This window comes from Pagrus pagrus, assembly GCF_965226575.1.
Source record: "Pagrus pagrus genome assembly, chromosome: 15".
Classification (NCBI taxonomy): Eukaryota; Metazoa; Chordata; class Actinopteri; order Spariformes; family Sparidae; genus Pagrus; species Pagrus pagrus.
Window position 1 is genome coordinate 22,205,341 of NC_140199.1, and position 22,211 is coordinate 22,227,551.

The 22,211-nt window shown below is 38.4% G+C and overlaps 2 protein-coding genes across 4 annotated transcripts in view; one reads left to right on the forward strand and one right to left on the reverse strand.

Moving 5' to 3' along the window:
• Nucleotides 1–572: 572 nt before the first annotated feature.
• Nucleotides 573–22,211, reverse strand: part of mcph1 (microcephalin 1) — a 32,112-nt gene continuing 10,473 nt past the window's right edge. The window contains exons 14-15 of one of the 2 annotated variants that reach the window (XM_084375836.1): nucleotides 1,230–1,467; nucleotides 573–1,136 (exon numbers count right to left, since the gene is read on the reverse strand). In XM_084375836.1, the coding sequence (XP_084231962.1) occupies nucleotides 1,123–1,136; nucleotides 1,230–1,467 (252 nt within the window). In that variant the 3' untranslated portion in view covers nucleotides 573–1,122. Of the gene's footprint in view, nucleotides 1,141–1,229; nucleotides 1,468–22,211 lie in introns of both variants that reach the window. The other variant, XM_084375835.1, reaches the window with a different exon arrangement.
• angpt2a (angiopoietin 2a) lies at nucleotides 6,365–21,053 on the forward strand. Of its 2 annotated transcripts, none has more exons than XM_084375380.1 (9): nucleotides 6,365–7,553; nucleotides 13,246–13,401; nucleotides 14,975–15,096; nucleotides 15,228–15,466; nucleotides 15,753–15,883; nucleotides 16,840–16,941; nucleotides 17,650–17,816; nucleotides 19,047–19,177; nucleotides 19,865–21,053. In XM_084375380.1, exons 1-9 carry the CDS (start codon nucleotides 7,284–7,286, stop codon nucleotides 20,035–20,037), a joined length of 1,491 nt encoding a protein of 496 aa, XP_084231506.1. In that variant the 5' UTR covers nucleotides 6,365–7,283; the 3' UTR covers nucleotides 20,038–21,053. The 2 variants fall into 2 exon arrangements, with proteins under 2 accessions (XP_084231506.1, XP_084231507.1); XM_084375381.1 differs by having other exon boundaries at nucleotides 15,756–15,883.

The window sequence follows — 22,211 nt, forward strand, 5'->3', positions numbered from 1 at the left end:
TATCTTTTAATGATCTGATTTTATGTAATCTTGTGTGTAAATAAAATATAATAAAATAAGTGTACTGTTTAGTTGTTTTATATGTTTACATACAAAATATCTTGCATATATTCAATACTTTATAATAGAAACTGCAGTGTATGTGAAAACTACAAGATTCTCGAGTAAGTACAATAGCATTTGAGTAAACTAGCTACTTTCCATCACTGCTGCTTGAACATGACTGACAAGTGTGAGTGCAAACTGTGATACATCAGCTTGTTCATCAGTCGTCTGTCACCCAGTGACACTGCTGAGTGGACTCTGACAGCACTTTAACAGATTGATCCATCACAATGAAACGTCTTTGTCCTTTTCAAAATCAAGCTGTCATTCTCAAAAGGGTGCTAAACCAATCATACTGTGATTGTGAAAAAAAATCGGACAGTTACATTTCCCTCATCACAGTTAATAATAAATAAAACCCAGAAAACTGATGATAAGTACTGATTACTGATGATGATAAAGTGATTCAAGTGAGCTTGATTCTTATACAGCTTGTCACTTCACAGAAAATGAACAAAAGCACAATCAACATTTTTAAAAAGCGTTTATTAACAATGACATAAAAAAACATTTGTATAAAGGATACAGTATTTTATACACATTAGAGTGTTGAACTGGCTCAGCAAGTATTTTTAAAATCATATAAGAGATAAAAAAAAGTAAAACAATATAGCTCAATCTCATGTCTTATTATGAAAAACACATTGTCATGCAGTAGTGCTTACTACAATATGAAACAAAAACAATGCAAAGAATAATAAAGGATCCCACATACACTATGTCCAAGCAGATTTCCATGTTTCACAGTAACTTAGACCATTGTTGAAAGGTTTCCATGGTAAACTGGGATTAAATGTCTTCAAAAAGGGGATATTTGAGAGGATTTATAAAAAGCCTCTGAACACGTTTGTAAAGCACGATGATAAACCCTCACAAGAGGAACAGTGTAAGTCAGAAACTGAGGGTATGAGACCAGGCACTGTCCAGCATTAAATTGATAAAACTAAACTTCACAGCATAAACAATATACATTCAACAGCTTTCACTCCAAGTCATAGTTGTCGTATGACAGCTGCTTCAAATGTGTGATACTATCTGAAATAAAATCACAAAAAAAGAGAAAAGTTAGTGACACGAAGAAGGAGCCGAGAATTTACCACAAAGATTAGCAGGAAGTATCTTACCCAGCACCCACTGCTCAGACAGGATCCTGCTCCCCTCTGGTCTCCTGCCACTGTACTTCCCGATGCAGATACCCGCCTGGCGCACGGTTTTGCAGACAGTTCCTCCACAGAGCTGGATCAGCTCCACCAGACTCTGAGTGGGCGGCTGGGAGTGCTGGGACACAAACATGGCGGGCTGGCTTTGGAACAGGTCCTGCTGGTGCTCCCCGGCAGACAGGTGCCTCTGGAGACGACAGATCTGGGCAGAGAAACTGAAAGTTAAATACCGTAACTGTTTTCAGAGAGGTCCAATTATGACACACCTGTTCAACTGCTCTGTCCAAGAAAAACACCAGAAGAGCAAACAACAGCTCAACATGCTTCCTCAAGAGATCATCTGAAAAAGTTTTTTTTAAAAGAATCCCCTGATAAACTTTCAACATGTACTTTGTCAAAGTTTACAGAAATTGAGATTTTGAGAAATAGCCTTTTCTGCATTCTCTGCACGCTAAATATGAAGCTCACGCTAGCAGCTGGTTAGCGTAGCTCAGAACGAAGCCTGGAAACAGCTAGCGAGACTCTGTTTGAAGGCAAAGTATCCTCTGATGTTCACTAATGAACACATTCTATCTCCTTTGTTGAAACTGTACAAAAACAGACGTGAAAAGACATTAATTCACTGTTTTAGAGGGGATTATGTGTCGGACTATTTCTCAGCTGGGAGCAGTTGCTAAGCAACCAGCTGAGACTCAAGAAGTTGCTGGTCCCTGCCAATGATCAATTTTATTCTTGTTGAAATATGTTCTGTTCTTATTATAATTGGCTGTGTTTTGAAAGGTTTTATATGAATAGAAGTATTAATCTAATTTTGTGAAATCTTTTATCTATTAATTTACTGTAATTAGTATAGAAATAGTAAGTCAGCTCAAGATTTCTAGTTCTAACATCCAGAATCAGTTAAATCTGCACAGGTGTTTTCAATTACTCTGACTAATTTCATCTCTAGTCAGGTTGAGGCATGGTGGAGCAAGTCACCAACTATGATGGAATAACAATAGGCATTTTTTGTCACAACAGACATTTTGACTTGGCACAACAGGAAGAACACAGGTGTTACTAATCACATTAATGATGGCTCAGTTGTATTAATGTGTCCCGGTATGCCAAGTGTGACAGAGAGCCAGCCTGCACAATACCAGCACCCTGGAACTGAAGCAGCTACATGAATTCAGCCATCATTAATTTTATTCTTTACACCTGTGCTTCTCAAACACCTACAGAGTCCTGAGAAGAGGTCTAGTCACGTAACATAAGTAAAAACACCGCTCTTAGCATTTACAGTGTAATAATGAGTTAATGCTTGCTCTGAGACATTGTCCTTTTATTGGCACACTTCCTAGAATTCATTGTGTTTTACACTTTACAAGAAACGATTCTCCCCTGTAGTTCTAGTGAAGCCGATGTTTTTCCTGTTTGATGGCTGTCTGATGTGACTCACAGGTTTTTACATCACAACAATGCTAACAGAGATAAAGATTAATCAACCTGCAGAACACCAACCTGCCCTGGGATTGTCTTTTGCCTAAATCTAGCAAGTGTGTATCATGTTGTTGTTGATTAATGTGTTTTGTGCCTGATAAATTAATAACTTTATCCCTGCTTTGAAACTGTAGTTCAATACCCAAACTGGCCTGAGGGTGGCTGCTTGTGATAAAGCAGAAGCACATGAAAAAACAGACCCTGGAAGGACACTAGTATGCTGAATGAAAGCCGGTTTTAATAGCAACATTTGCTAGCATGGGTAAACATTCTTAAGTCAATGCAGAATGTTACATGATACGTGTATGACTGTTTGTTATTGCAGAGTAACATCAACAAACTGCTCAGGACTAAATTAAACTAAATTTTAAAGCAGTCTGGTCTTTCATATTTTAAATAATAACAAATCCCATCAAAATCACATTAACTGATTAACTCTGAGCAGCACGAAGGTGAGCTACAATGCCATCTTCTGTGCCTGGTTTTATTTTAGCAGCCCACACTGTTCAGAGGGTGATGTCAGCTCTGCCTGACTTAGTGAATGTCTTTGAGGTTGCGTTTCTTTTTGGGTTTGGTGAGTGATGCTCGAAGCTCTCACTACAGGCCTGCCTGCTGGATAGCAGGGGTCAGCTGCTAAACTGAAGGCCACAATCGGCTCTATTCTGAGTTGAATGCCAGGAAAAAAGCTTTAAGACATTTTAGTCTTTTGTCAATGTTCACACAGGTTTTACTTCACGTCAAGTAATCGGGGTCAGGTTATCATTAACCCACATTGTGCACTTTAAAGGGAATGATTGAACACTATATGTAAGGTCTATTATGTGAGAAAGGAGGCTTTAAAAACGAGGAAAAACAGGCCAACACAAAAGGGCAACATAAAAGAGAGCTGACAGAACACAAGAAGTGCACATACACACATGAAGCCTCTGAAAAACTTGGCTTCAAAGAGTAAAAATAAATGTATCATATAAATATAAAATCTGACACTGCTTCTAACAACATGACCGGCAAGACTGTAAAAGTGTCCCATTAATTCAATTTAGAATGTAATGTATATACAGAGAATTTGTGTCAAGATTTGTGGACTTAAAGGGCAACTCCACCAATTTTTCACATTAAAGTGTGTGTTTACAGGTCTGGGGAAATATAATACATATGTGAAAACAGTAGTGTAAAGCCTTTTGTGGCTCCAGAGGAAGCTGCATGTAATGTAATCTTATAATAATAAGAGTGACGTCACTCAGTGGCTAAGTTGCATTGTAGGTAATGTAGGCACCATGTTTTGAAAAGCAGTCCAACTAAAACTGTCTGACTCATGATGGACAGTTTAAAAACAAATGATCAAAATCGATACAGCAGAACCAGAGATATCACCTTTTCTATTCCACACATTTTTCTTACTTTTTCAAAACCTGGTGTCTACATGCCCACAATGCACCTTAGCTACTGAGTGACATCACTGGAAACAATTTATCAGATTATATGTGGCTTCCTCTGGAGCCTCAAATGCTTTCATACCACTTTTTTACACGTATGCAGTAGTACTCCCCAAGACCTGTAAACACACTTTAATGTGGAAAATCGTTTTCCCTTTCGGTGTAAATGACCAAACAGGCATGGACAAGGGTCCTCCATTAAGTGTCATCAAACCCACAGCCATGCTGAGCACTCAGACATGCACTTACTGTGGTGTGTTCAACAGCAGTTTGGATTTGTGTACATTTCATATCTGGTATACGGCTGCATTAAGGATACATTCATCATGACCTGCATTTCTCTGTATCTTACGATAATACTTTGCTAGAAATAAAACGTAAGCGCTGTCAAACATGACACTAAAAAAACCCATCTGTAAACTAGCTCTGAGCTGCAGCCTGTTTGTTGCATTTGTTGAATTTTTTTCAAATCTCTGGAGGATGGGTCATGGAGATGCTAGCGGCAACAAGCCTTCTGTGATAAACCGTCTTGAATTTGTTGCATGAGTAGCAGAGTACAGTGCCAGCAACAATTTATCTAATCCTCACACGGGAATTCCCTACTTCTTACTCTGGCAGCACAATCAATATCTTTGCAGCCACTAATACACAGATACGTTTATCTGCAGAGAGGCAGGACGGACAGGCAGACGGCTTGTGCAGCTGTGTAACAATCAATACAAGGCAGGAATATATGAAAACTAACAGCTCTGGTTAATGAAATAAAGTATGTGCATGATAGTTCAGCAGAAGTGACAATGTTTGAGAACAGTTTAGTGTGTGGTATATTCATGTACAGGGATGTGGCTCAGTGTGATTTAAATAAACATAAAACAAGAGCTGTTGCCATTTAATCTACAGCCTGAGTGATTCAGCCTGAACACCTAAATAAGTCAGCGTTTTTGGAATGACGACAAGTCCTTCCTCTTTGGTAATGTGCCTTAAATACGTTGCATTTCCTTTATACAGTAGCTGTTACATCAGCCTACTTCCTACAATTCTGTTTCTATCCAACGGCAGAGGGCAATTTTAAGGCTTTCCTGTCAAAAATGTAATATGGTGCAGTCGACACTAAATTGTGGTTATGCCAATTTCTCTGCAATTGACTGTTACAGATGGACCGAGGTCTGTCTGATTTTCAAAGACTTTACTGTCAGGCGGAGTCAAGAGTGAATGAGATCAATCAACAGAAGAGAGTCTGTGATTGAGGCACATTCCTGCAGTAAAGGACATAACATCCTCCTATGTCAGTGCCCTTCCTGCACAAGACACCTGCTGTCTGTTCCCCAAAGAGCCACGAGAACCACCAGACAGCAAAACTTGTCAGGTTGGGATAATGTTGCAATTAGTGGAAAAAAACAAAAACTTGCCATTTGTGTCTTGCAGGGTAGTCATGATGCCAGGTAAAGGATGTGTATGGCTGTATGATTATGTGTCGTGGGAAGCCAGTCCACTGATTTTCTAGTGAACACAAGCCAGGGGTATGACTCATTTTCAAAACAATTTTCTACTAAAAAAGAATTTTTTTGAAACTACAAACACAATCATGTTTTTCACAAAGAATGTCTGAAAATACAAGTTTAAAATTGACAACACTGTCTTTAATAATTTGGTAAAACAATCAATCTTTTAAAAGTCTGTGTTAGTTTGAAGGCACACTGAGTATTAACAGTTACACTTAACGTAAAATTTATTGTGGAATAGTTCATCCGTGTGGGATTACTTTTTGTTGTGCTATTTCAAGCTAGCATGGACATAAACGTTCGGGACATGAGACAGAAAACACCCACAACCTGCCCACATATTCAAAATCTGACAATGTCACCAATCCAAGAACATAGCCTTACTCATTTAAAAGGTTTTTTGCATTGTTTTGTAAGAGAAAACAAAATGACAAACAGCTTTCCCACAACGTTCCTGATCGGAGAGGGTAAGAGCAAACAAATCTTATTATACTTGTGAGTCAGACATAGATCTGCCAAGCACATTTAATCTTTGATTGCATAAATCTACCCAGAAGCAGATGCAAATAAAAGGCATGACTACTTGTGGTCAGAGGTCCTCAAGTGGCAACTTTAGTTGCACCAAAAACTGACTTTATGGACCCTGAGACCCAAAGAAAGATCTGGGAATCTTGGATTGTTTTATAACATTTTGAACTTGTGAAATCAACCCGATTGGTGGATAAAAATGAAGAATTTATAAAAGGAACAGTACTTAGAACAGTGAGTTGGTGATTTTTAGTTGGTGAAAGAACAAGATAGGGGTACACGTTAGAGGGTGAATGTTAATTTATATTTTACATATTTCAATCATTTATGTTGACATAATAAGGTTGAGTTTAGCTTATTTGTTTGATGTGTGGTATAAATGTTTTTGTAGTTAAAAGGAACAAGATTTAGCATCTTGAAGAAGCTAAGGCAGTAGTTGAGTGGAAAGAGTTAATAATGTCTTCTTCCTTTGAATCTCCCATTCAGAGATGCTGGTGTGTTTGTCGTAGGCCGGGAAACATTCTTCAATGAATGGGATGGACACTGCTACTATCACAGAGTGTGCTGACGGTGGACAGCTGCATCCTGAGAGGCCGTTCAAGAGGAGAGGAGAAAAAAACATGTGGGTATTGTAGAGGATATAGTGGAAGGTGTGTGATTTTGTGCATCTGCTCCTCTGTGTTGTTTAGTGAGTGTGTGCTGAAAGGAATCTCCACTTCACCGCTCTTCACAGTGACTGGCCACGCTGAGAAGGAGGGGGGGGAGTGGTTTAAACTCACAGTTAGCTAATCAGAGGGGCCATGGGCAGCTCCAACAAGTGGTTGGGGGCTTGATGAAAGGCGAGCACATGCAGTCTGGCACTGGTAACCTAAGGGAATGACACACTACCTCCAATTCCTGATGACTTTTTCTCCTCCTACCACTGAGACGTGATAAAAGGAATCTGCAGACCCTCAAGAGGATTGTTTACACTTCGATGCTGTTGGGGAACCAGTCACTGAGAGAAGTTTAAGGAAAAATTCAAGGAGTGACAATTTTACTGACTTAATCTTAGGATAAAAAGCACCACTATGAAGATGTTAAATGTCGACTTTCTAGTTTTAAGTTTCTGGCTCGGTCTGGGGATAGGATACAGTGCTGCGACTAAGAGACAGTATCAGATTCAAAACGGGCCGTGTAGCTACACGTTTCTGCTGCCGGAGCAGGAAAACTGCCAAACTCAGAGCAGCAACTACAACTTTCCAGTTCAAAAGGATGGACCAGTGGACAACGATGACTCGGCTCAGAGGCTGGAACAACTGGAGATCACCATGGAGAACAACACACAGTGGCTGCTCAAGGTAAAGTTGTGTCACACCCACCAGACTGTGTTTTACTACAGTGATTTGGGAGTGATAGCTTAAGAGGAAAAAAGGGAGTCCAATGTGATGTGCAAAGAGACAAAATGTGCTAGAGAAATAAAAAAAGTAACCTCCTATACAGGTGTAACTGAATACTTCCTTTCAAATATAAACCAAAGAAAGGAGCAGTTCTAAAGAAAACCAAACACCGTGTCTGGAACATGAAGACCATTTAGATGAACTGCAGCAAGAGTCCCTGCTAAAATTATAGATTTATCTTATATGCATCAGTACGAGGACCACAGGAGAAGTCTGACATACAGAATGACAAGAAAGTTGTTTAAGGATAAGTGCTGTTCTTGATTTTTCATGTGATTGGCAGCTTATTCTGTCTCGTACTAAACTGCTTGAAAGGATGTCAAAACTATTGTTAAGTAGATACGTCTTCGATACGACATGTTAGAAAACAATAGGATATTCATATTAAATAGTATCGAAAGTAGCGAAGCTATAAAAACAGATCTCCAATCAGATTGTCAACCCATGACTGAGCAGATATCAAGATTATTACAAATTTGGTGGTATGTGTTCAGTAACTTTCTCTGCGTGTGTAGGTTGTTAATTAGAGCCGATCAATATATGGGATATTGTCCTATAACAGATATATCGATCGGTTTACTTTTTAACTATAACATTCCCAGTGAAGTTTATGTTTCAGTACACTGATGTCATTTTGAATAGAACAGAAAGCCTTTATTGTCATTGTACAGAACACAACGAAATTAGGAATGATGGAAATAGGAGAGCCATGAGCTGTGGCGTCCATCTTTTGGACAATAAATACATATCTTTGTTACAACTGTTTAATAACCAAATTTGAGGGATCATTCAAAAAATTGTGTATTCATTCAGATATATTGTGTGTATTTAAAAATATCGATTGAAAGATCAATGTCAGACTTTTTCACTCCCTAATATCGGTATTGGCCCCAAAACTCCAGTATCGTTTGGGCTCTATTGTTTATTGAAAAAACAAAACAAAAAAACCTACAGCAACGCAAAGCCAGATAACATAAGATAAGATAAGATAAGATAAGATGTACCTTTATTGATCCCCCATATGAGAATTCAATTTGGCAAAGAAAAAGAAAAAAGAAGAAAAGAAATGTGTCGTTTTGTGCCAAGTAGGACTGAGCCGTATGCAAAAATTAAATTAAATAAAACAAACTCATACTGCAATTATTTTTAGATATTGCGATTGCAATATGAGCCAAGAGTTAAGTGAGAACAGTCCTTTTTTCATTTAATTTCCTCTAAAGAAAAAAATAATTAAAAAGGCCAATATTGTGATTTTTGCTGAGGTCTTTGGCATAAAAAACATTCTCCCTTATATTTGCAGAACATGATCTGTAGCCCTGGGCATCTTAGCAAAATTGCCTTTCTTTTTGCCTTGGTATTTGAAGAGCTATTCAGTATTGTTGCTTTATACAAGTATTGCATCATTGTTTACCATTCCAGCCTGACCAACACCACAAAACAGAGTGATAAAATGCTCCAGTTTGAATGAGCTAAGGTTAACAGGAACAATTTTGTCTAAATGAACAGTTATGTCTTCCAGTAACACATAAAATTCTGTGGCAAACTGAAACCAGCCCTATTTCATTTAAAACATCTCTTTCTGTCTGTCTGTATCATTTTGATTTAGCAAATCTGGGAACAGACAGAAAAGAATGAGCCGAGTGTCTGTGAGACACTTTCATTCAGTGCAAAGAGACATAATGGGTTTGATGACTGACAAAGACTCCACACAGGTGTCCACATGAGGCATGCATACTTCCCTTTCAGTTTGCTGAACCATTAACTTGTCTAAGTGAAAGAGGTGAACTACCTCCTCTCTAGCTCCCTCTCTTCAAAATGTGATAACCGCTCTCAACTATACAAGACGAGTCAGTCGGGACAAGGACACATCACAGCTTGATTGCACAATTAAACATAAAACAGGCTCTGATCTGGTCCACAGGAGACGTCAGAGGAATCTCTTCTTTGAAGTTCTTCATGATTTATACACTGCTACTCAGTAACTATGCTCAAACAGACAGCAGCTCAAGAGCTGACTCAGAAATCAAAGACTGCTCACAAACCCAATTCATGAAGTCCAACAGCAAAGAGTGGTTACATACTTCTTACACACATGGACGAAGGCTCCAGAACTGTGTGACTTCACCAAATTAATCCACATGAGAAGATGAATATTGAAGAAGACACAGCACAGCTAAGGTGTGATTTCAACTCTCCTGAAATCTAATAGCACCCAAGTATAATACTTATTCTCACTATTAAATATGACACCTTACAACAACACCTAATTAACAAAGCAGAAGCATTAGACTCTGTAAAGGTCTATCAGTTGGCAAATGTGCTATGTGTGATCAGAAGTGTGGTAGAGAAGTGAGGTGTTCCATAACTTCTGTCATCACAGATAAAATTAGATTTCTTTTCTTTTCATTTCTTCTACAGTTAAACCAATACCTTGGTCCAAATACCAGTATCAAACTCGATAACCCTGTATCACTCTAAATTTTAAACCACTCATACCTGCTTAATTATAATCTATGCTCAACAGATTTTGCATTGATACCATCAATGCATTATTCCCTGAAAAATTAACAAAACTGTTGAAAAACGTGCCTTCGCAATGTTAATGTTAAAGTGAGAAAAGAATTCCTGATTCCTGTCTTTCTATCCGGATTCAAACCAATAACAGACCATAATCCATCCAAGCTTTGAGGAAATCTGCTCAGTAGTTTTTGTGTAATCTTGCTGACAAACCTCCTTGGAAGAGGTGACAATAACTTTATTAACAAGTTTACAGTTTGCTTTGTATGGACGGATAGAAGAGCTCAGAGAGAAACTTGAGAAAACAAGTAATCGCAACCCAATTTAGAGCATCGCTGGCCAAAATGGGCCCAGGTTGGCCCCCCATATGGCTCGAGCAACACATAAATAAATAAATAAAAATGTATTTTAAAATTACAAAATAAAAAACTCTGTGATCTAAAATGCTCTATAAATATGTTCAATCCCGAACTATTAATTATATATGAGCACGGCTGGTAGAGTGACTCTTTGTGAAGGAAGTCAGGCAATTAAGGGATTTTGAGATCCTCTTACTATTTTTCATCTTTACAATACAATGGGTGATTGGTTTCAACCTATTGGCCGATATTAGGTGTCTTTTTAACTTTTATGCTCCAAGGGAAAAAGTTTGGGCACCGTTGTTTTAGAGGAATCAAACTGTCAATGAAAAGTACTTTCACTAACTTCATAAACATGTTCAGGATGAGGGATAGATACAGATTATCTTGGCCGATATTCTAGCATTTTTCCGACTTTTGGCATCTGTGTTTTTTGTGTTTGACCATGAATTGATGTAGCATCCTCTCTCTAGCAGTACTCGCCACACCGTCACTGCTCTCAATGTCCTGCCCACAACACTTTCTTATTAGTTATCAAATATATGTAGTGGAGTGGTTATTTTAAATTTTGACATTAAGATGTTATTTATACTGCTATCGTATTGTATATCAGTCATCAGTAGCTTGGTTACTTCTAATTGTTATTGGCTGTGAAAAACAGATATTAGTCGATCACTATTCAGGATGTCTATAGAAAGAAACCTTCCTATGATCCACACTTCCACTACTTTCCTAATCAGTACACAGTGCTTCCATCAGGTGTGATTTCCTTATTTAAAGTATACTCGCTTAACTTCCGATATTCCTATTTACGCTGCACCAGCTGATGACCGCTGAGGAAAACAATCTGTTGTCACGCTCACATGTGAAGGAGGAACACAGTCATTCCTGACTGACGCCTTTGAGGCACATGGAGTAAACAACTGATTAGATCATTGACTGTCAATGGGACATCCTGCCAACAATTCAAATGACAACCTTCCACTGACCACACATCCCTGTGTGTATCCAAGAACACAAACTGGAAGTCATGAAAGGAAGACAAACAAAATCAGCACTAATTGCAGCTGTTACTTGTATTCACCTTAAGAAAAATAACAATAAAACTGGCTGTTTGTGGTTGCATTACTGACTGATGAGTAAATAACAAAAGTGATTATGCAAACGTACTGTAAATGACAAAGTTATTCAACGGATGCTGGTTTCCAGTTGGGCACACTGGTCACACTGTCATGAAGGATGTAACTCCTCACTCAACACTTCCATCCTGTTTATGAGTCGTGTGACCTGATTGCCGCTCAGGAACACCATGCAGGAAATAACTTAATGATTGGTCTCGGTCTAAATCTGGCGATACTGTAAGGTAGATAAGAAAAAATCTCGTAAAGATGAAACATTGACCTTTTCCCACCCTGAGGGCATCTGAGCCATTGTATTAGGAATATGATTAAGAGGTTTGATATGGGCAAGTTTACACCAGGAATGTGTTTTTTATCCTCGAGTCAAGATGACACAAATAATAAAGTGACTCAAGATTTGTATCATTTCAATACTTTGCTAAGAAATTAAAATCTAGTTCTTTCATTCGTCTTCTAAAATACTTGACGCTCTATAATTATAACAACTGAGCCTACGCCTCTCCTTAAATAATGGAACAGGGCTTTATCATAATACTCTGAAATGGAACCATCGGTCTATTCCCTTAAAGGTTGTTGAATGCATATATTCTCAATCACTTACAAATATAACAAATATGAAGGCAATATAGATTTTTGATACCAACACCATTGCTGCTGGTGATTTTGAAGAAAGACAGTTAATTGTCTCAAATCAGGCTCATCAAATACAAACTCTTTGGGTTGGTAATGCACACAATCAGCAGTCCATGAATAGTTTTTAACCTCATTAGACACATATAATATTTGACTGGAATTTCTTTTTTTTTGCCCAGGACACTGAAATCTTCTAGGAAACATGGACCAGCACCAAGTTTTTCTCATGGAAACACTGAATACAACAAAAACATACAAAATATATGTTTTTCCATAGAGCTTGAAATTAAGAAATGTTGAGCATGTGTGTTCTTACCTTCCTCCAAGAAGCACACCCCCAATAATAACACACTGTATGTACAAGAGCTGCAACGATTAATCGATTAGTTGTGAACTATTAAAGTAATCTGCAACTATTTTGATAATCAATTAATCATTTTGAGTACTTTCTGAAGGGAAAATGCTTTTTGTAAGTATGTAACTGTTCCTCCCTCTCTATGATAATAGTGTTAAATGCACTCCAACATACAATGAACACTCAAATGAATGTTAGTCCCTGGTTTGACTCCCTGATCCAACAGGGTAAATCTGAAGAAAAAAAAGTAACAATGACTTCTCTCTCATCAGCTACAAATGTGGTTACTCAACAACTCAAGCAAGAAACAGAGCTGCTCTGTGTCCAACAATACAAGAGCAGACTGTAGTAAGCAGCACCAAGCTGTCAATCTATGAACTACTGTATGAAAAATTCAGGACTGTGCATGCACAACAAAACCACTGGTTGATGATACTAATCAATTCCTCTTAAAAACTGTCTTAAAGTGCGTGTAAAGCAGCAAAAAAATTGTGTTATGAGTTTGTCACACCACAGTAACATGTATCATTGACCACTGAGCCAAATTTGAAAGATTAAAAAAATTGTCTTGTCTTTCTTCTGTGCTGCAGCTGGAGAGCTACATACAGGACAGCATGAAGCAGGACATGGTCCAGATCCAACAGACCGCTGTACACAACCACACTGCTACGATGATTGAAATAGGAACAAACCTGCTGAGTCAAACTGCAGAGCAAACAAGAAAACTGACCAATGTGGAGGCACAGGTGAGGATGCACGGCACACTACTTTAAATACACAGAAAGAAACAACACTAAGCTACAGAACACTGAGAAAGTCCAAACTGTGAAAACAGTTCACACCTGTCTACACAGAAGCTTAAAAAGCTTCATAACAGAAAAACATGCTAATGGAAATGTGGTGCAGGTTTATCAGATGTTTTTAAATGGCTCTCTGTGATACACTGCATTAAATAATAAAGCTACAGAGTGTTATAAAAATAAGCAGAGTGAAAAACAGGCATGACTGCGTCAGTTTATTATTGTGGCTACACGTCAATGACCTTATGTGAGCCAACTGTACAGCATTTCCTGTTATTAGCACACTCGTATTCCCACAGAAAGGGTCTATCAGTTTGTCACAATCAGACATCCGTCTGTTCAAAGACATCAACAGCTCCAATGGAGACACACAGCTAGGATCCATGTAAACAACCTGCTTTTTGCTGAGTTCAGTTCCTCCAACATGGGAAATTAGAGGCACGGTCCCCAGCCCTGGAGTTTAGTTCAATACGTCTGCCTGCGAAAATAGGTGGATTTTTGAAAGTTTCCCGTGTTCAGGTACGTCTGTTGTATTGGAGTTTGGTTGCTCTTTCCTGTCATGTTTTTCAATTTTGCAAATGTCTGTTCACTCTAAAAGTGCAAACTGGGTTTGAGTTGAACTTGATGGAATACAGAACCTGATATCCAAATCATTTTCACAAATTGTCTGTTGGTCAGATTTAAAAAAAATATTTTTTTTTTCTTCAGACCATGCTGTGTGGAAAAAAAAGAAATTGACATTAATAGTTTTTAACAGCCTACATTACAAAGTGTTGCTTTTTTGTTAACTGACCACCTCAATGCACACTGCTTTGCCTCTCCTTTCTGTTTTCTCTCTGCTAGCAACGTTACCTGCTTTCTTCGTCAGCAATAACTTTCACCAAAAGTCGAACAAAAAACACACTTCCCGTTTAGGATTTTTTCACCCGCAATTCTGATGTCATAACAGCAAGTGAGCCAAGTGTGAAGGAAGCTAATTATGTTGCTGATCAAAACCAATGTGCACCGAATGACATCGCAACAACCAGATGCACTTACAAGTTCGTACAAAACAGCGGCATAAGTCGGCCTACATTAAATAGGAGAGGTTGCATCACAATCGGTGCTTTTTCAGGAAATATATGAAACCAGAGAGCGTCTCTCTGTCTCTCTCTCTGCAGAGCATGTGTGATTGACAGTAGACGGGAGAAGAAGAGCAAGGGCAGATTGTCCACCAGTTAATCCGTCGTGGATGGTGTCATTCTCATAGACAGATTAAAATGCATAAATGGATAAAAAATATACCTGGGTGGACTGCCCAAGTAAACTGTATGTGTGGGAAACACTGGATAAGCTTAACTCTACTCTAACTGAGGAGTTTCTCGATGAACTAGCCCAATGTAGCATTTACTTGCCCTGTGCATCAGTCGATATTTAGTGTTGAGCCCTGCATCATCTACTGAGGAATGTATGGACGATTTCACAAAGTATCTCTGGGCCACATTTTTGAACTGCTTCACCTTGTTCTTTTGGTTTTTAGGTAATTCATCACACAACTCGACTTGAGCGCAGACTTCTTGAAAATTCTCTGTCAACCAACAAGCTGGAAAAACAACTAATTGTCCAAACAAATGAAATCAACAAGCTGAACGACAAAAACAGGTGAGGGCGTCAAATCACATGGCAAAAAACAGATACTTCTAAATTTCAAGGTCACCAGCAGGACAGCATTAGGCTAATATGCAAAGTAAAGACGAAGTTCGCTGCTGAACTTCTCGCCTGCTTCTCCTCAGCTTTCTGGAAAAAAAGGTGGGCGATTTGGAGGAGCAGAGGCAGGTGGAGCTGAAAATGATTCGTGAGGAAAAGGAGCAACTTCAGACTCTAATACTGAGGCAGACGGCCATCATATGTGAATTGGAGCAGCAGCTGCTTAAAGTCTCCTCTAACAACACTTTACTCCAGCATCAGCAGCAGGAACTACTGGAAACCGTCAACAACCTCATTCACACCATCTCTGTTGGCTCAGCTCAAGGTGAGTCAACACTCTGAGTCATCGTAACCCCTTTGCCCTATAGTATAGTTATCAATGCAAGGCAGACTTCCTATGTTTCATTTTTGGGGCCATTGTATGAGGTTTTGCTTTTGCATTGGTTTGCACGAAAGAAAGCTTCCTAACTTTAATTACCACCTAGCTCACCAGCACTGAAGCAATGAATGAACCCCCCCCCTTTTTTTCACATGATGTAAACCTTTCAAATGAGGATAGCTGAATGCTGTACAATTGTTTGGTGTCAAATAAACAAGGCTGATTTCTCCAGCAGGGAGCAAAACTGGCATGATGCAGGACACTCCTACCACATTCATGGACTGCACTGCTGTCTTCAAGTCAGGAAACACCCAAAGTGGAGTCTACACGCTCACATTACCCAACACTACAGTAGAGGTTAAGGTAAAGTAAGACTGTTTAATTGATTCAGAGTAGCTCAACATCAAATAACACCATCTTGCACCAAAATAAGTGGGTATGTGCAGTTTATTGCAATGTGGGTAAACCCGATAAAAATAGGCAACTGACTTTTTTCCCCATTGCCAGGACGGGTTTGCCTTTTTCCATTTTATTTTTTCTGTTGTGTCACGTTGGACATTACAAACGTCCCGGAAAACGGTGAACAATAGAGAGCAGAATGAAGGATGGTGACAATGTTACAGTGGTTACTATGTACCAACATCCTTAACTTCAACATGCGTCAAAGCATTGAGACGGAAAAGGGGCAAAAATTAGTCTCCACCCAGGTGATGTGTTCTATCACTGCCGACTAGAACTGGAGCTGATAAATAGGTGCGACTACTGCAGAGTAATATGACCCAAGAATAAATGCCCCCTTCCCACTGAAGACAAAAGGCAAATGTTACAGAGGATTGGTGGTTCTCTGTCCAATGTGAAAAGGGTATACAACTGAAACAGAAAACTTAAGAAGTTCAGTACTCCGGCTGTGAAGAGGAAGACATGTCTCTCTGCCAATTACATAATGCCAAGATATTGTTCACACAGACATGCACTGACTCAGCCACACTTACACAGCCTTGTAAATAAAACACTGCACACTTCTCTGAGGGCTCACTAAAGAGTATTGTGTTTGAGGGCGGGTCACTTAAATTAAAATGCTCTCAGACTTCCATTAGTGATGTGCATGCTTGAGCTAAAACTGCAGTCTCCTTAGATACTTTTCACTGGATAAAACTTTAACTTCAGTTCTGTATCCCCTCCCTGACCAGGAACTTAACATTTGTTTGAACCCAACTCAAATAAGACACCATTGTCAATTTATAAAAGGGCACAGACTCTTTACAATGCATTCATTCTGAATTATTAATTGGGCAACTCTTTTTTCTTTGTGTTTAAAGGCTTTCTGTGACATGGAAACAGAAGGAGGTGGCTGGACAGTACTACAAAAACGCTTTGACGGCCGTGTTGACTTTCACCGTACGTGGCAAGAGTACAAAAAGGTAAAGCTATCAAGAAGAAATTCTTCCCTTAAAAAAATATATAACCTAGGCTACGGTTTTCGTTCCAAATGTACAGTGGCCAAATTGGGTTTCAGCCATTGACTGAATGTGTTTTTAGGGCCTATTGATTCTGCACTGTGAGATGCAACTACAGATACCACAGATACCTTATTGATATGCTATTTAATACATAAATTCTAGCAGGGCATCCCCGATGTCCTAAAACCACAATAATTTCAGTACCAGATTCAATCACAACATATCCTATATTTCTGCAAGTGCATCTGAAACTTTGCTTATAATCCACGATCAAAAACGCTTCTGGATGATTCCCCAAAATAGTGACCAGCATTGCTAATGCCAAGTAGGAGATAAATGGGCCAAAACCATGTCATAAAGAGTCTCAAGTCCAATCTCAAGTCCCTACAGAGCAATCCTTACAGAGGAAAACATTCATGCTATTTCCTTCATTCCTGCCACAATGAGAGCTCAGTTTAAACTGGCATTTGTTCTTATCAATATCTCATTGTGAGTAAGAATATTTGAGATTGTTTTGTGTAACTACTGAAAGTACTTTGAGCATTCTGATGAAATGTTTTAGTCATGTATAATAGCAAATACATGTACTGCATATGGTGGTTCTCTGCCTACAAGCCTCTACTGCAGGGGATCAAAAAGGTTGAATTACATTTCTTTTATGTCTTTCAGGGATTTGGAGAACCTTCAGGTGAATTCTGGCTGGGAAATGAATTTGTCTCCAGACTGTCAAGTCTACAGTCATACAAACTACGGATTGAGCTGAGTGACTGGGAAGGAAACTCTGGATTCTCACAATATGACCAATTTTCTCTTGACAGTGAAGCACAAAATTACAGGTGAGTTTTTCTACTGACAACATCAAAGAAATACATTTTTCAAATTACTGAACAATGTTGAATTTTTGCTTCAAGCCAAAATACTACAGCTCATGTTGCTCAAGTTATTAAGGACAAAGAAGCCCAACAGCAACTAATGCTTCCCTCTTACAGCAGTGCTTTTGAAGTCTGCTATCCAGAACACATACAAAACACTGTTGAAAATTTTCAGCCAAGGAGCGTAACTACAGCACAGCCTGAAAACTAAAAGTCTTGCAATAATATAGAAGAAATTAAGAGCTATGTTAGCGACATTCAGAAACAATAGTCCTTGAAACAAGAAGCGTTTTTGAAGAAATAAAGTATTTTTAAAAGAACTTACATGTTATGTGTAGTGAAGTGGCAATATATTCAAACCGATGGAATAATGAAGTGAAATGAAAGATGAAACCTTGTGAATTAACACACCGACAGTGCTTGTGATAGTTCTCCTCTAAATCCTAGCACGAATGTGTGAGAAGCATTCATTCTGCTGTCTTTGATTTACATCTGATTGTACCATATACATTCATTTACCTCCAGAGCATGATCATAAATGCTGACCTCCAAATTTTTTTTAAAAGCAGAACACATTATAGAAATTCCTCTGGATGAAGGTCCTTTGCGGTATAAGACTATTTACTTCCTGATGTACTGGCATCAGCCCAAAGAAAATGTAATAAAACTGGTCAGTGTTTGAAAAATAGGAAATACATGAAATGTCTTGTATTTCTAACATGTAGCCTGCACATCTTGGCAACAACACAACCTTCAGAGGTATTTTCTTTTCCAAACCTAAGCTGATTTCAGGAGTGGAATGGATACTTCCCTTGAATGTGACAAACAGACCTTGAAATGCTCCGATTCAACACAGTTCTATTCATGTCGTAAGTCTACTTGACTATGACAAATTTGGTCTACAGTCAATTGGCTTAGTAACTCCAAACATCTCCTACAAAGTAACAGCACAAATAGCATTACACGAATCCTTGCGGGAAAAAAAAATGAAATCACCAAGCTGCTTGGGAACATCACAAACAGAAAAATAACCCTCACTTTAATCCTTATGCCGAACCCCATTTTACTGAAGATCCAGTAATAGTGAAGCAATGGCCGTCTAGCTGTTTAAGTGAGTAGGACGCTGCCTTTTGAGGAACAGCAATCATGGACTTCCTCCTCCTCTTCCTTCATTTTTACTTTGCCATTCTACAGGATACACCTTAAAGGCTACAGTGGAACAGCAGGCAAAATAAGCAGCATTGGGCAGCCAGGAAGTGATTTCAGTACAAAGGATGCAGACAACGACAAATGTGTTTGCAAATGTTCACAACTGACAACAGGGGGTAAGAAACACATTTTTTTTTTCTAAATAACTGGTGCTTTTGAATGATTGTGCTCGTCAGGAAAACAAAATAATCGTGTCGGTTTGTGATGCAACTTGTTGTGGAACAAATTCCCACCCACCCAAATCTTGGCACTTCCCCCAAATATCTTCAAGGGCATTTTTAAGCACTCCCTTACTTTTGTGGCCAGGTCAGAGAGCACAATTAGCTTGGAGTTAATCACTGATCAACTCATTGGGGAATTCAGGCCTTACAATGGCTGACATTAATAGCCTGGGAACAGAGCTTTTCCCTCTCTCCTCTTGTAGCTTAAGGGTCCTCCTCCGTTCCCTTGAAAGTGAGTCCGCTGCCAGAAGTTTGTCTCCCTCTGTATTGGGGTCTGCCAAGGGAGCATGAAAGCATGAAAACCCTAACCCTATCCCTTTTTTCCCATGAGGGGTCTCTCACGGGGGACTCCGTTTGCACATTAAGCACAATCATGAGTGGCACTCACCCAGTGGAAAGAGTAAAGCACGAACTGCCATCACAAATATGAAGCTGCTTGTTTTGAATGAAGAAAAACTAGAATGAATGCAGTAAATCTGGATGTAAATGGAGGCTATGATCATGTTAAGATATGTAAGCTCTGAAAGGGGCTTTTTTAGTTATGTTACATTTGAACTGATAATGTTTGTTTTGGTGTTCTAGGTTGGTGGTTTGATGCCTGCGGTCCATCCAATTTGAATGGGATGTATTACCAACAAGGCCAAAACTCAAATCGCTTCAATGGGATCAAATGGTACTACTGGAAAGGCTCAGGCTACTCACTTCAGTCCACTACAATGATGATCAGACCAGCAGACTTCTCAGGTTCCCTTTGAACTGTCATTCTCAGACTAAACAAAGTGGGAAGAAAATTCTGTCTGACAACAAACAACAAAGCCAAAAATAAAAATTCTCAAGGGAGCCAAAGCACTTAATGAAAATATTTTTACATACCTTTGAAAAACATGTTTTGTGCATGTTTATGTGTTTAAGAATTTGAAACAAATGGGTTGTTGCAAAAAATACGGACTGTTAAAATGACAAATATCTGTCCTGAAAATACTTATGACTTTGACTTGCATAGAAAACTGTAGCTATAGTTATAATCACATTGAGTAATAACAGCTCGCTAACCAGACAGGAGAGGCCAGAGTACAATGTGACATTTATTTACTTGTTTAATAATCCTTTGAACATCCTTTTGAATAATAGCTGCCTGTCTCAAAAGAGACTATGGTACAACATCCAGATAAACAACTGGCTCAAAGTGATCATAATGAGTTCTGGAAAAGTTTATGTTAAATGCCTTAAATGTGTAAAAATGTCACAGAAGACTTTTGTATTCAAAAAAGTTTTGTTTTTCTCCAGAGAATGTATGTACATTGGTTGTTTAATTTATATGTAGATTTGAATATTGGATATTTAACATTATCATGTAAGGTGGAGATTTGTTACAGATCTGGAGTGCTAGTTCCTAGCTTGTTAACGATTTAATTGCACATAAACAAAGAGGAATCGTTTTAATATATATCTGCAGTACCTTCCCACATGCTCAAACATGATGATTTTTTCTTTTGGGAATGTATTTTTTTTTGTTATTTATGAGAAAGATGTATAAGTGAGGAAGCTGAATTTCTCACCAGTAAACACTGGCTTTAGATTTTTTTTTGTTTGTCTGTTAATCTCTACAAGATGTTACAAACCTGAAGTTGAATATTAAATACGACCACAAGGCAGAGAGCTTAAGACATGAGCCTTAACTCTTCAGTCCTTTTCCACAATTATCCTGTTTTACTATAAAAATAAAATGCCTCATGAGTGCATAACTGTCAGTTATCATTTCTAGTACAAAATAAAAATTCTACATGCTCCAAAGTTGGATTTTTATTGTTGCTTTTAAGTTACTAATCACATTTTTTCTTACGCATTTCAATTTGATTACCCAAATCCTCAGAGGTGTGATACAGGTATAGCTAATATGGGCAATATGCATAAAAATACTCAGAATCACAGAATGGGTAATTTTATACTACATAATTATATATTCATTACCAGTTTTTAATAAAATATCTTTAGAGAAACTGTATGGATAATACAACCAGTTGGGAATGTTTGTTATTTGGCTAATTCAGTGGATGAAATACCTGTCAAATCAAGGCACAATACTTAATAAAATTAATTCAGAGATCTGATTTATAACATTTCCCATAATGCTCTAATGCAGAGATATAAAGCGATAGTTATATTGGAACCTTAATGGTCACAAAGAGTTGAGTTAAATTTCAAATGGCAAAACGGCTTCACACACTGGCTTCATGTGACATGTCGACTCCAGTCTTTTAATCTTACTATGAATTCACTTAAGTCATGCATCATTATTTTGGAAACAGGCACATCATCTTGTGTTTCAACATACACAACAGATGTAAAGAAAATTCACTTTTAAACATTATAACTGGATTCAGGATCCACAGGAACTGAACAAAAAAATGAGTGAAGCAAGTTGTTTGCCAAATGTTTGACGTGTCCCCTATAGAAAAGTAATGATCGACAACTGTGGTGACATAAAAACACTTTTGTCTGTCAAAACAAAGACGTCATGTAATTTCAAGAGGAAATGTGTTGACATTTGTCTGCATCAAGACCGTGCGTCTCCCCTCACAGCAGCAGGAGAGGACAGGGATTCATGAATGACGAGTTCAGGAAGAGGCAACGTTCACATTTCACACAGGATGCTTCAGGAAAAACAAGTGGACTGAAAATGGATGACTGGTAATAAAAATTAGCAGGTTTCCGTCCTACTTCCTCAGCTTTGGTTTTACGAGCATTTATTAGTTTTGAGTGGGAAAAGGGGGCGCAATTATTAATTAATCATGATTTATATGGATAAAATGATTTTTATACATATAATGAGCCGTCTCGGTCTACATATAAAGTAAAAAAAAGAAGAAAAAAAAGGGATAAAAGCTTAGCATTTGTCCAGGACTAACTAGACAACTAAAGGTGCAAA